Source organism: Zingiber officinale, chromosome 8B (assembly GCF_018446385.1).
Source record: "Zingiber officinale cultivar Zhangliang chromosome 8B, Zo_v1.1, whole genome shotgun sequence".
In the NCBI taxonomy this organism is placed as follows: domain Eukaryota; kingdom Viridiplantae; phylum Streptophyta; class Magnoliopsida; order Zingiberales; family Zingiberaceae; genus Zingiber; species Zingiber officinale.
In genome coordinates this window covers 1,901,282-1,914,125 of record NC_056001.1, presented here as the reverse complement: position 1 = coordinate 1,914,125, position 12,844 = coordinate 1,901,282, and the positions used below count along the sequence as shown (strand labels likewise).

General features: G+C 40.8%; 3 protein-coding genes across 4 annotated transcripts; 2 read left to right on the top strand and 1 right to left on the bottom strand.

Moving 5' to 3' along the window:
• Positions 1-1,673: 1,673 nt before the first annotated feature.
• Positions 1,674-6,091, top strand: LOC122016165 (transcription factor bHLH128-like). 2 transcript variants are annotated; one of them, XM_042573387.1, is made up of 6 exons: positions 1,674-2,152; positions 2,746-3,086; positions 3,433-3,564; positions 4,763-4,828; positions 4,995-5,063; positions 5,709-6,091. In XM_042573387.1, the coding sequence occupies exons 1-6, from the start codon at positions 1,822-1,824 to the stop codon at positions 5,763-5,765; spliced, it is 996 nt and encodes a 331-aa protein (XP_042429321.1). In that variant the 5' UTR covers positions 1,674-1,821; the 3' UTR covers positions 5,766-6,091. The 2 variants fall into 2 exon arrangements, with proteins under 2 accessions (XP_042429321.1, XP_042429322.1); XM_042573388.1 differs by having other exon boundaries at positions 1,681-2,152; positions 2,749-3,086.
• Positions 6,092-6,551: 460 nt separating this feature from the next.
• Positions 6,552-9,846, bottom strand: LOC122014242 (protein prune homolog 2-like). The gene is made up of 7 exons (XM_042570417.1): positions 9,270-9,846; positions 9,001-9,185; positions 8,522-8,602; positions 8,359-8,445; positions 8,145-8,277; positions 7,986-8,057; positions 6,552-7,026 (listed from the first exon to the last, which is right to left on the bottom strand). Exons 1-7 carry the CDS (start codon positions 9,343-9,345, stop codon positions 6,890-6,892), a joined length of 771 nt encoding a protein of 256 aa, XP_042426351.1. The 5' UTR covers positions 9,346-9,846; the 3' UTR covers positions 6,552-6,889.
• A 1,273-nt stretch (positions 9,847-11,119) lies between these two features.
• On the top strand, positions 11,120-11,998 carry LOC122014359 (NDR1/HIN1-like protein 13). Its single transcript, XM_042570575.1, has one exon. It carries the CDS (start codon positions 11,153-11,155, stop codon positions 11,936-11,938), a length of 786 nt encoding a protein of 261 aa, XP_042426509.1. The 5' UTR covers positions 11,120-11,152; the 3' UTR covers positions 11,939-11,998.
• The last annotated feature ends 846 nt before the right edge of the window (positions 11,999-12,844 follow it).

Genomic DNA, 12,844 nt, shown 5'->3' with positions numbered 1-12,844 from the left:
TATCTTTTCTTATATTTTTTTATCTATTTAATTGAAACTATAACTAATTAAGAAATTATATATATATATATATATTATTGGAGTTTGCTTTGTAATATTTTTTTACGTCATTCTGAAATATGAGTAAAAAAAGAAGAAGAGGAGATGACCAATTGTATAATTATGAGCGAAAATATTAATTCACTTGGCGCGAAATGTAAGATGAAAAAGATGATTGGACGCTGAGAAAAAGAAGAGCAGATAAATAACGAAGAGGGTTTAGGGTAATTGATTTAGGGAAGAGAAGGAAACACAGAAAAAGAATGAGAACAGATAAATTTGTCTAAAAGAGGAGAGAAAGATGGCGTCAAATTAATCCTGTCTGAATCGTTGAATCAAAGGACGTTGGGCACATGGCACTCTTCTAGCCGATGATGTAGGCCTCCGAAGCTCCGGCGATCTTGCACGGAAGTCGGGTCGGGCAGGGGTTCCCGGCGGCGACCCTTCGACGCTCAAGTCAGGCAAGCAAGTAGTAAAGGAGGTGGCTCCAAAGCTGGTAGAATGCGTACCTCCGGCGAAGAATGAGGGCTTTTATATAGGGCAGCGAAGAAGTGAGTGTACACTTATCGAGGTGTACACGTGTCCATGGCCCATACTCCAGTAAGGACTTGTCAGTGAGCTTACCTGACCCATACTGCTACAGTCCCAGCATGTCCTCGATGGGACAGCGGAATCCCCTGTCACAAGATTTGGAGCATAGTTCACACGTGAAACATACCTGCTGTCAGAAAAAGACGTTCCTTGTCCTTTTCCCCTTTGCTCCAAATCTGGCTTCCGGGCGGACAGCTCCCTCAACATCCGGCCGGACATATACGGTGGTTTACTTGGGGAGGTCCTCCCTCGCGTGCTTTATGGGGACTATTAGCAGTGTTACCTTATGGCTTTGGCCGAGCGTGAGGTCCGCTCGGCCCACGACCTTTTCCACTTAGCGTCGGAACCCTGATTTCGACAGGGTGCCTTTAATCATCAACCGAATATCATCTGGTCGGCAAGCCGATCGGACCCCACCCCTCTCCGGGTGTTTGAATCCATCAGCCGGCTGGTCATCCGGTCGGACTTGGCCCTCTCCGGACAGACAACTGTCATTGTGGCTTCCACGTGGCGTTGACTCTACAGGGCAGGATCCCCTATTCTTACTACCGGATCAATTACCAAACTTGAAATTGACGTCGCGTCATCACATCACGTCTGCTATCGCTCATATAAGAATGTGCAAGTCAAGTAGTGGATGATCACTCATCATTTTCATATTTATCTTTTCCTTTGATTTTTTATCTATTTAATTGAAACGATAACTAATTAAGAAATAATTATATATATATATATATATATATATATATATATATATATATATATATAATTCTTGAAATATGTTCGTCATAAATTAGATTGATATATTATTATTATTATTATTATTTCTTAATTAGTTATCAGTTATCGTTTCAATTAAATAGACAAAATAAAAGATAAATATGTAAGTGATGAGTGATGATCCACTACTTGACTCTGAGGATCAAAAGCAAAACTCCACTTGCGCTTCTTGAGGCTTCTCCAATCGAAGTCAACTCCCATCTCTCCTTCCACAGGCTTCTATTCGAGGATCACTAAAATCTAGCCCTCCGTTCATCTCTCCAGTAGATCCCAGCCCTTCGTTGGATTTTCCCTTTCCTGATATAATAATAATGCATTCTTCTTCCTCATCGCGTTTCTTAATCCATTCCGAATAAGGAAGCTTTTCCTCTCTCTTTCTCTCTCTGACTCCCTCTCGCGTGCTTGGAGGCGATGAATCATTCGCTGTCGGGGGGAGGCCGGCCGGCGGCGATGGGCCCTCCGCCAGGGCTCGCGCGCTACGGCTCAGCCCCCGGATCCTTCCTCGCCGGGATCGCTGACTCTGTCATGGCTTCCAGCGGCGGAAGCGGAAGCGGATCGGAGCGGTCTCCCGCCTCAGCCGGATCGGAGAGGATGATGACCCGGTTCTTCACCGGCGATTCGCACTGCCTGACTTCCGAATCAAGCTACCGGAGTCCGGAAGGCGACGCCACCGCCGGATCCCCTCTGGTCCGGCACAGCAGCTTGCCTTCGGCCTTCTTCTCCCATCAACTGGCGGATCAAGGTGAGTATCGATTCAATTCCCTACGCCTTTCTAATCCAATGCCTGACGAGGATGGCCTACGTTTCGGGTAACTGGTGGACCGAGATTCCTGCCCCGTGTTTGTTCTGTGACAGCTGATGGAACCACGCCCAATTTACATCATGGATGTGGATCTCCAGTAGAAATAATAATAATAATAATATTATTAATTTAGACTTTTCTGATGCGTTGTGTGGGCCATGGCTCAGCATCGTCCAGGGCTAGAACACTCTTTCTGCAACAGTTTGGACCTTTACTTGTCTTCTAACATAACAGAGATCTCAGTTAAACTGCTAACATAAGTTTAACTGACTCGAAGACTTGCTGAAAGTTAAAGAACTCTGCATGGTTTGTCATGTTGCTTTTGCTTAGACTCCACCCAAACATAAAAAAGTATATATAGAAATTAAAAATGTTCAAGTAGGGCTTTCATTGCTTATCTGAAACTAAGAAACTTGGTGGTTGCTGTACCAAATTTTTACCCTTCTTTTTCAGCTTTTCCTGTTTGTGAGTTAACAAAGGGATTGTCCGTATTTCATAATTCTTAAACAGATTGAATTTGCTGTCACTGCCAGCAGGTCTTTCTAGTGCAAGGATGATTGGAAATTACTCTCAAGCAGGCACAGAAAACCTCCATGTATTGGCACATAGAAGGCAACGTGCCCAGTGGGGCTTCTCTAGGCAAGACTCCTTGTCGCAAATTTCTGAATTGAGCATCCCAGAAGTGGAAGAGAGTGATACATACCATGACTCCGACGAGGCAGCTGGGAATGCCAGCCAATCCTACATTTCTAGCAACTTTCAATTGGGCTCATGGGATGATACCAATTCAATTACATTTTCTGCTCCACAAAGCAAAAGGATTAAGTGCAATAATGAGGATATAGTTGCTAGCCTCGGCGACATTCATTCACAGGTAAGGATGAAACACCATCACTCATGAAACATGTCTGAGAATGATATATAATTTAGATTTAGCTTTGAAGTAACCATAACTACGGCCTACTAGTACTGCCATATATTGTTATCATTAATCACAGTATCTTGAAACAAAATGAGGTTTGTTAAAACTTTGCTGCTGTGAAGTTGGCTGGCAACAAATGCTGAAAGAATAAGAAGAAAATATAAAGCAAATGTAGTGAAAGCTGAGCCAATGCCCTGCATTGACTCAAGATAGTAGTAGACCCTTAGGAACCAATTTGGATTATTGCTATCTTCATCTGTATCACCTAATCATGTCAGCAATTATCTGATGGTTGCAGTTTAGCCTTCCAAGGACATCATCAGAATTGTCTGAGTTAGAGAAATACGTTCAGATCCAACAAGATTCAGTCCCTTGCAGAGTTCGAGCTAAGCGGGGTTGTGCAACTCATCCCCGGAGCATTGCTGAGAGGGTCAGCTCATATTTCTGTTTTCTTTCTTTTAAGCTCATAGACAAGTAATCTTTTTATTATACAAAAAAGAGAGAAAAGTAGATATATGCTTGAAACAATATGTGCAAATTGATAATCATAGATTATCCTCAAGCAAGCACAGAATAATACGGCAAATAGAAACATAGTCATGGAAGGAAACAAGGAAAATGAAAGAAAGATATTAACTTGTTTGCTTCCTTGTATCATTTGACAAAAATATGGAACGCTCGCTGGTCAAACTGAAGCTAGTTTAGTGGAGTTAGTGTATATAATTATGGAATGAAAGCCCTAGTTTCAATCTCTAACTTCAATAAATAAAAAAACTATAAAAGAATTGTCTTTGTCTATGAAGAATTTCCCATGTTTGATGTCACCACATTGGTAACATATTCACAGGTTAAAAACATTAAATTTTAGGTAGATAACGGCATTCACCCTTGGTCTTCTCAAGGCAGCTTGCTTGCATGTGCCTTTTACTTATATGACTTTTGTTAAATGTGGCTGATATTTTCAACAGTTTTTTTACGATATTAAAATTCCCTTTCTTATATTTTTCGATAGTTTAATAATGACTTGTATGTATTGTTACTTAATAAACCATAGTCTTGATATTTGATATTTGATATTTGATTTTTTTTTTTTTTTTTTTTGGTTTGTGAAATATTCTATTTTCCACTTTTATTTTATTTTAAGAAATGATATTTGTAAACAGAACAGAAAAATGAAATAAATATTTAACATTAATGAGAGATGAATGTTATCAAACAGTTAATGGTAGTTTTTTTTTCTTTTCAATTTTGTTTATTTAAAATGGTGAAATCTAAAAGAAGAAAATTTTTACAACTAAACAAGGCCTTAATATTCTCAATTTGCCCTAGCGTTATAAAACTGGTTGAATTAAGTTTAATAAAAATTAAATACTAAAATTATTTAAGCTTTAGTTTGGCAACACTTTCCAAGTTTAGACTCAATCAAGCATTTAATTTAGAGTTGACTGGAAAAGTCAATTCGAATTTGTGTTAGAAGGGAAATATTATGTGACTACTTGACATTCAAATGGCCATTAAGATACCTGTATCTAAGAATATCACAATCAGCAGCTTTTTTTTTATGGTTTTGTTTCTGTCCACTCAACTAAAGAGCTATTTATTGAATTTAGTCTTGCTGTCATTGTTAGGAGAGGAGAACACGAATTAGCAAAAGGCTGAGGAAATTGCAAGATCTTGTGCCTAACATGGACAAGGTACACAATAGAACACGCAAAAAAAAAAAAAAAGTCTTGTGTTTCAAGTTGCATCCATCTTTAAGTGTGATAATAGAATGAAGTCATGCTTAATCTCATTACACACGAGTTAAAAAGATAATATAGTCACTGCTACTTAGTGATGCTTCTGTTGAATTCATTGAAGCAAACGAGCACCTCAGACATGCTGGAACTGGCGATTCAACACATTAAAGAGCTGCAGAGCCAAGTACAGGTGAGTTTTTATAGTTGAAAGAGTCACTTATAGGCAATAATTACCCTAACCTTGTTGGCAATTTTTTGAAAATGCATGAACAAACATATTCAAATATATGAATATATGCAGACGTTAAACTGTTATCCAATATGACTAATCACAGCCATTAGATTATGTAATATTTTCCCACAAATGTGACTAAACATGACACATTTACTTGGTATTAAGCATCTTTTTGGGTGCGTCTTTGTTTGTATTCATATGTTAGATTTATTGTTCCTATAACACTTGGCTCCGTCTACTCTAAAAGATGGAACGATGGATGAACTAAAGGTGAAAAAAATGAGTGAATCTAAATTTAAAAAATATTTATATCCACCTTTATATATATATATATAAGAAAACTTGTTCATCCATCTACTTATCTATCCTTGAGTAAATGAAGCTTCTAAGCGTTTGGCCAGCTAGGTGTATTCATGTACACTTTAACCAACATCAATATACAAACTGTAATATCAGTAGTCCAATAGAAAACGTGGTCAGTCATGAATTATCACTGGAAAAGCCATCAAAACTAAATTTGGCTCCACATTTAACCATAAATTGGCCAATGTATCTGGCATCTCTAACACTCTCTTTTTTCCTCTTCGTTTATTCTTTCAGAACCTTAAACAAGAACAAACCAATTGTACATGCACATCGAAGCAGGAAAAGGCTTGAGGGCTGGTGACTATGCATGCTCACGCTGTGCATTATTGTTGTTGTGTTCCCTGTTTTCTTTAAACAAAAATTGCTATATATCAAAAGATAGAAGACCACATTACCAACATTGTACGACTACATGGATATCCAAGGAACCATGTCTGGATGTGCAAACTATACAAGGGAGTTGTGCACTGTCATTATCGTGCTTCTCTATTTAAGTTAGACAAAATTTCTCACAGCAAATATGTTGAGGGTTTATTGTGATATCGTATAGTATAGGACCTTGCTGATTGTAGGTGACAAGTACATGCTAATAATATTAGTTCTGTATTGTTGTTATTCGGGCAATTTGCTACACGAATCTGGTTCTTGCATATCTTTTCCAATGTTTTACCTACACGAATGGATTGCAATTTCCTCTGATGAGCAGGTCTAGATAACACACAAAGCAAGCGTGATGATATGCCAATTTTTTAAGAATGCATGCTTAAAGTTGGAAGTTACTTCGTGTCACTCTTGCTCATACTAACGCATAAGTAGAATCGGTAATGGATCACATGCAGACCAAATATGAGCTATCCAGGATGTTCCTTGACACGTACACCACAAGTATGAGCTATCCTGGATGTTCCTAGGCTGACTCAAGGACAAGTTGGTTAGCATAACAAGTCGAGATATATTAAAAAAAATGTTATTATCACTGAAAGAGACGATTCTGAAGGCCAGATTAGACAGAACATTTATGAGATAGGAACATATCTTACGAATGCACAATCACATTTATGATAAAGGAACATTCTATCTAACCAATGAATCAGCGAAAACATCTAACGCTCAACTTTCTTTAGCAGAATTTAAATCAACTATAATACTCAAATCTGGAGGATCAAGGTGAAACACAAGACTGCTCGACGAGCATATTACAGTGGACAAGTTAGCCAAAGTAGCAAAACACTCGAGAAGCAAATGTCTAACTTTGACAGAGCTACCATGGAGGCTTGGGAGCCCAAGAGGGGTTTCTGTAAGCTCCAAGGATTTTCTATACTTTTTTTTTTTCAGCTATGGTTGAATAAAATACCAACTATTGCCCATCTTTCACCCAAAATAACAATAAGGATAATACTCGTTGGAAATTTGCATCATTTGGAACCAAAACCAAACCATTTTGCCAAAAAGAACTTGTTTTTCCCACGGGTTTCACGTTCCTTCCCTGGAAGAGGTACTGGATTTGGAGTCCGAGTTGGAGCCGCCACAACAGGCAGTCTCTTTTCCTTTGCTGCAACAATGATATCACATGCTCAGGGAAGACTAAACTCAGTGATAAATGAATATAATTTCTAGCAGAAATTGCCTTTGAATGTTCAAAGCAGTGGCAGGTGATTAGAAATGAACATGACCTTCAAAATAAACAAAAAATAGCAGTGTTTGTAGCTTCCCAGATGCTAATGTGTCCAAACTGTGAGAACAAACAGCTTTCTAGGAAAAAAAAGGCTAACCGAGTTTAGTGGTTTTTGACTTTTCTAGATTTATGGATTAACTTTCAACCTCTTGGAGGATCAGTTTTTTGGTCAAATCAGTGCATTCAATTTACAATCAAAGTATAGTCTGCACCCACTAAATATATTTCCTGCCACTGCCACTGAATTCATGTAGCACAGTATATATATTTAGTGGATTTAGGGGAAAGTTCAGTGGGTAATTTCAATATTTAGTGACTAGTTCGACCAATTCTTTCACTGGGAAGTTCTATCATTAAGTTGGTAAGTCTTCCCTCATTAACCTTATAAAGGCATCTTGTTGGATAACCTAGTTTGCTAATGGATAATTTATTCTTCTTAGATGCTCCTCTCTTCCTTCACATCACCTCTCACTCTACTCTCTTCCTCCACTCCCTCTTTCTAGTAGCTTATTGTTAGTTCATAGCAATTCACTAATGATCATGTTGTATTTATTTTCTCTAATGAAGACTCATCTAATATAGTGATAAACTTTTAATATTTGAGACTAAAACATGTTCAGACTAATTTAGCTTGGAGAAGTAGTGAGCCTGAAGTAAACATCCAACAAAAGTAAACAAAAATTAAACTTTTAGGGGGGTAATTTTGAGGAAGAATCATACAATGACACCATAACTCAAGATTACTCCGAAAATGGTGAAATGAAACCAATTTACAAACAGATAATAATTTCTATAGGGCCTAGAAAAAATAAAAACAGTAATTTTGCATAACTTACAGTCATGGGTAGCCTTTCCATAATGCTTCTTGAGAGCTTCAAGAAACAAACTGTCTTTGTGATCTTGCATCACTAGTTGAAAACAGATGACAAGAAGATAACAAACTCAAAAAAGAGTTAATAATTAAGTCAAAATAAATATGAATAATTAAAGATTACATTGCTCAAACAATTCATGTCTGTAGTCGGGAGAAGAACCAGTGGAAAGCAATCGTACTGCCTCTGCATCTCTCTTTGCAACAAACGAAGATGTGGAATTAAGATTATGTGTATCCAAGAGAATACCTGCAAGCTGGAGACAGAATAATGATCACTAGAATTTGCAAAAGAGGGCGAAATCAATGATAAATATGACTTAGATTGTGAGTTTTACCAATAGATTTTTCAACTTAGGATTTTGAAGTAGATCATAGGCTTCTTCACAGTAATTATCTGTGAGAATTGTGCACAATGAACCCACCTATGCAAGAGAGAATGTATGAGAACTTTATAAACAAATAGCTCTGTTCTCAAATTTTCAAATACTGATCAATCACCTCATTCTTAGTTTTAAGCACATCTTGCCCGATAACAAGCATACTTAATTGTCTGTTCATTAAAAGATTACCAAGATCTACCTGATTCATGCACGAAAAAAGTAAGTAGTCGTGAGAAATTAACACAGATGGTTACTGACAATAGATTACAAAAGGTTAAACTACATTGAGCATCTTAAGCATCAGATACTGATGTAATTTTCTTTGGATATAAAAGGTATAATAGTGAATATTATGAGTCAAAAACTTCAACTGTCACTGCGAATACAAGTATACAAAAGAGTAGTGAGGCCTCAAGCATATCACTTCAGTGTTGATCACAGAGGAGATATTGACCTTATGCATCATGGCGCCATGGAAGCTCCGAAATGAAGATTGGCACCAGCAGACATGATATGCGATGTTTGCAAGCACTCCAGCACGCATGTAATGTTGAAAAGAAAGAGTAGATCTAGAAAGTAAAAGGTGATGAGAGTTACCTCGTCGGCAAAGAGCAGTGCTGAAGCATCAATGCCGACATGGAAAAAGAGCCAAGCAGCTTCTTCATGCTTGTTCATCCTCCCTCTCTCAATGTTCACCACTGGTATCACGGCCACATCTTCCTCCTCTCGATTCTGCAGTAACCATGCATAACATATAGCCGCCACCATCGTACTCGTCGTGCCTATCAAAGAAACAAAACCCTATTTGAAGAAATTTGGTAGATATGGTCGAATGACATGGAGAGAAGGAGCTTATATGAATTTACTTAAACCATTTGACGATCCGGAGAGGATGATCTTGGCCTTAGATAGGACTTCTCCACGAGAGATCCTCCCGATCATTTTCCTCTGCCCACTAAGGAACGCGTTGATCTGCTTCACATCCCCTGGGGACAGGGCCTCCCCTGACCGATAGCCGGATTCAAACGCGGACGAGATGGATCTAGGTTGGGAGGATCCCTTCTCCTTCTCCGGCCGAGAGAGCGTCTCCAGCGAACACGTCGTGGAAGAGACAGACCTCCGATGCGCCGACTCCACCAGATTCCGCGGAGGCGACAGTGCCAGACATGCGGCATCCTCCGGAGGAGGGGGCGCAGGGGAGCGGCTGCGGAATGTGCGACGGGAAGTAGCCGCGGGCGATTGAGGCTCGCAGGGAGTATCTTGGCGGAAGCGGGAAGTCCGACGAACCGGCAGATTCGGCGGGAGCGACGGTGGCGGATTGGAGGCAGTGGGAAGCTGAGGTTCGCCGGAGGGCAGCAAGGAATCGGAAGGGTTTCGATTCTGGCGCGAGGAGGACCGACGCAGAATTTCGTCGCTGATCCCTTCCAGGGACTTGTGCCTAATAAAAACACAACAACGTAAGCGTCATCATTATTAAAATATACTTATAATTTTATTTTAATAATATTAATAAGTGCGAAGATAAAATGATAGAATCTTTTTTAAAATAATAAAAATGATGGTAAACCAAATTTTATTTATTTTTAATATCCTAAAAATATACATACGCACGCATACCTCCTCGCGGATCTCGACAGGGGATCCTTCCGATCAAGCAACGGCGTCTTCGCCAGCTCTCTATGGTCGGCGGAGGCGAACCTCGGCGACCCAAAGAACCTCGCCGGAGAACCCGGCTGCCCGGAGGACGAAACAGCCACTATCTTCTTCGCCTCCTCCTGCCACTCCTGCGTTAGCCGACCGGTGTGATTTCTGCCACTGCCGCTGCGCATATTCCTCTCCACCTCCTCCTCCTCCTCCTCCTCCTCCTCCTCATTTATGTTTATTCTTTCGCCCATATAATACGCTCGCATATTGTTCACGTCGGCGGTGCCGAAGAACCAGTCGTTCATCAAGTCCGGAAGGTCCGGGAGTAGCTCGCCGGAGGCCACGTCCCCTCTCTTCTGGGAGCTCATTTTCTTGGAGTTGGCTCCCTGTACCATGCGACTATGAGAGGAAATTAACTAGCGATCTGGGAAGCGATTGCCGGGGCTGGAGATGGACGAACTGGAGTCTTATGCAACAAAAAGACTGAGATCACGAGGCAAGAAGAGTCCAATCAACGCTGCAGATGGTGGCTGATTGGAAGGCCGGCCGGCCGTTTGAACCAGTCTTCGAACACCGCAAGCAAACATCGCAGTGGTGATGATTAGCCAGTCAACCGACCGCCGTGAATAGCCGAGCTCGGGCTGGGCTTGTTTGGGCCCGAACCGGCCCAGTTAATTATTAAGTTTATTATTGTGTTTTATTTAATTAAGTCTCTGCGGTAATAAAATAAAATATTATAGCTATTTATTTATTTAGTTATTTTACATGGAAATTGATGCAAAATGTCCATAACTTTGCCGCGGCGAGTAAATAATAAAATAATCGCTAATTAAAGTATTTCCAATGAAGGAAATCCAAAAAAGGGAAGTAATCAAAGGCGTAATCGAAGGATTGCAAAGCCTATCGTTTCCAGCTGTTGTCTAGGAAATATTGTCCGTAATTGCAAATTCTAATTCTTTTATGTAATTTAATATTCAGTATATCGTATAATAATATAGTATTTAATTCGTAATATTTATATGCGGTAAGTAATCTTCCGCCTGATTCTCCTCCCCTGCCCTGCTGCGCCTTCTCCGACCACCGCACCGCTTCTTCGCCAGACACGATGTTCTCCGACCGCGTCCATCCTCACTCTCCTCCGTCGCAGGAACGCTCCCTCTCTCCCCGCTCCTCCGACTCCTCTTCCCAAAGCTTCATCCCCAAACTGCCGCCGCCGCCAGGACACTACGTCATCCAGGTCAAGAAGGACCTCATCCTCCGCGTGCCCCCGCCGGAGGACGATCGCCGAGTGTCCCTCTACGCACGCCGCTCCGATTCCCGCCGCCGCAGCCTCCTCTGCTTCCTCGCCTCGGCCGTCGCCTCCCTTTCTTTTATACTTTTCCTCGTCGCCGTCATCATTCTCTACTTCGTCTGCCATCCTAAAGAGCCAGTAATCTCCATCGACGCTCTCTACGTCAGGAACTTCAACCTCTCCGCCGCCGCCCTCTCTCCGGAGTTCGTCGCCACCTTTCGAGCGGTCAACCCCAACAAGCGGCTGGGCATCCATTACCTCAGCGGGGGCGAGGTGACGGCATCCTACGGCGGAGTCAAACTCGGCGACGGTGCTTGGCCGGACTTCTTCCAGGAGCTGCGCAACGTGACGGTGTTCGACGCAGACCTGACGGCGTCAGGTTTCATACTGTCGTCGGCGATCCTTCAAGACTTGGCGGCGGCTGAGAAGCGCCGTCAGGTGCCGTTACTCGTCGACGCGTCGGTGCCCGTCCAGTTTAAGGCCGGCGCCATCACGAGCTGGACCATCATCTTCAAGCTTCGGTGCGACGTGATTGTTGATCGTCTAACGCCGGCCTCCAAAATTATTTCGGAATCTTGCGGGATCGAAATGCAAATTTAATTAATATTTATATTATTATGTCATATTTTGCGAGACACTTGTTAACATTTTCTATCCCAATATTTTTTTAAAAAAATCCCTGATTAATAATTCCAGTGTTATTTTTCTACTTGCTTATATTACTCAAATATTGTTGGCTGCCGTTGTAAAATGATAGAAATGGCACGCTAGGCACGGTTGATTAATGGAAGTCCTTTCTTTCGGTTAAGAAAATATCTTTCGATCCTACGTATAAATAAAATGTCAATACCTAAAAATCAGAAAAGTCCTTGGTGAAAGAGCCCTCAAGTCAGATGAAGAAGAATAACAATATGTGTGCGAGAGTAAAGGTGTAAATGTTTCGAGAATGCATCTTTGCTACAGAGAGAACTTTCTTTTATATAACACCTTACATATTTTTTATAATCATGAGGTGATAAAGTACATCAAAATTTGTTAGGTAAAGGAAAGTGTACAACTCAGATAATGTATAATAATTCTCTAAAAATCTTCCCCTTACTCACATGTATCATCTTTTATTATTTATAACTTCTGTTATTGTTGAAGATGTTGAAAGAATATGTTGTTATAATTTGTCTGTTTATGGAAGACACGATGGTCCTTAAAGAAGTTTCCAATCTGACAAGTTGTTAGGAGTCTGTCAAGTATATCTCAGTCAGTCCTTGAGACCGATCGTCTCTGTTGAACTGCTCGGTTACATTTTGTATGGTCAGCTCTATATTGTACTGGATGTATATTGATCGGCCAGTAAGGCCGACCACCTTTATATTTGTTGATACGACGCATGTTCGTGGAGTCAGTAAGATGATGTGGTTAGGAGTCAAGACCATAGGATGGCTAGAAGTCAAGCCTCCGTGGCTGGTCAGAAGTCAAGCCTCCATGGCTGGTCAGAAGTCAGACTTACAT

Bases quoted from the DNA above. Each gene is read 5' to 3' on its own strand.
- LOC122016165 (XM_042573387.1), top strand. From the start codon at position 1,822: ATGAATCATTCGCTGTCGGGGGGAGGCCGGCCGGCGGCGATGGGCCCT. The intron at 3,087-3,432 runs GTAAGGATGAAA...TGATGGTTGCAG, and splicing joins TCGGCGACATTCATTCACAG to TTTAGCCTTCCAAGGACATC. The intron at 5,064-5,708 runs GTGAGTTTTTAT...TTATTCTTTCAG, and splicing joins AGCTGCAGAGCCAAGTACAG to AACCTTAAACAAGAACAAAC.
- LOC122014242 (XM_042570417.1), bottom strand. From the start codon at position 9,345: ATGATCGGGAGGATCTCTCGTGGAGAAGTCCTATCTAAGGCCAAGATC. The intron at 8,603-9,000 runs GTAACTCTCATC...TGCATGAATCAG, and splicing joins CACTGCTCTTTGCCGACGAG to GTAGATCTTGGTAATCTTTT. The intron at 8,278-8,358 runs GTAAAACTCACA...TTCTGTCTCCAG, and splicing joins CTAAGTTGAAAAATCTATTG to CTTGCAGGTATTCTCTTGGA.
- LOC122014359 (XM_042570575.1), top strand. From the start codon at position 11,153: ATGTTCTCCGACCGCGTCCATCCTCACTCTCCTCCGTCGCAGGAACGC.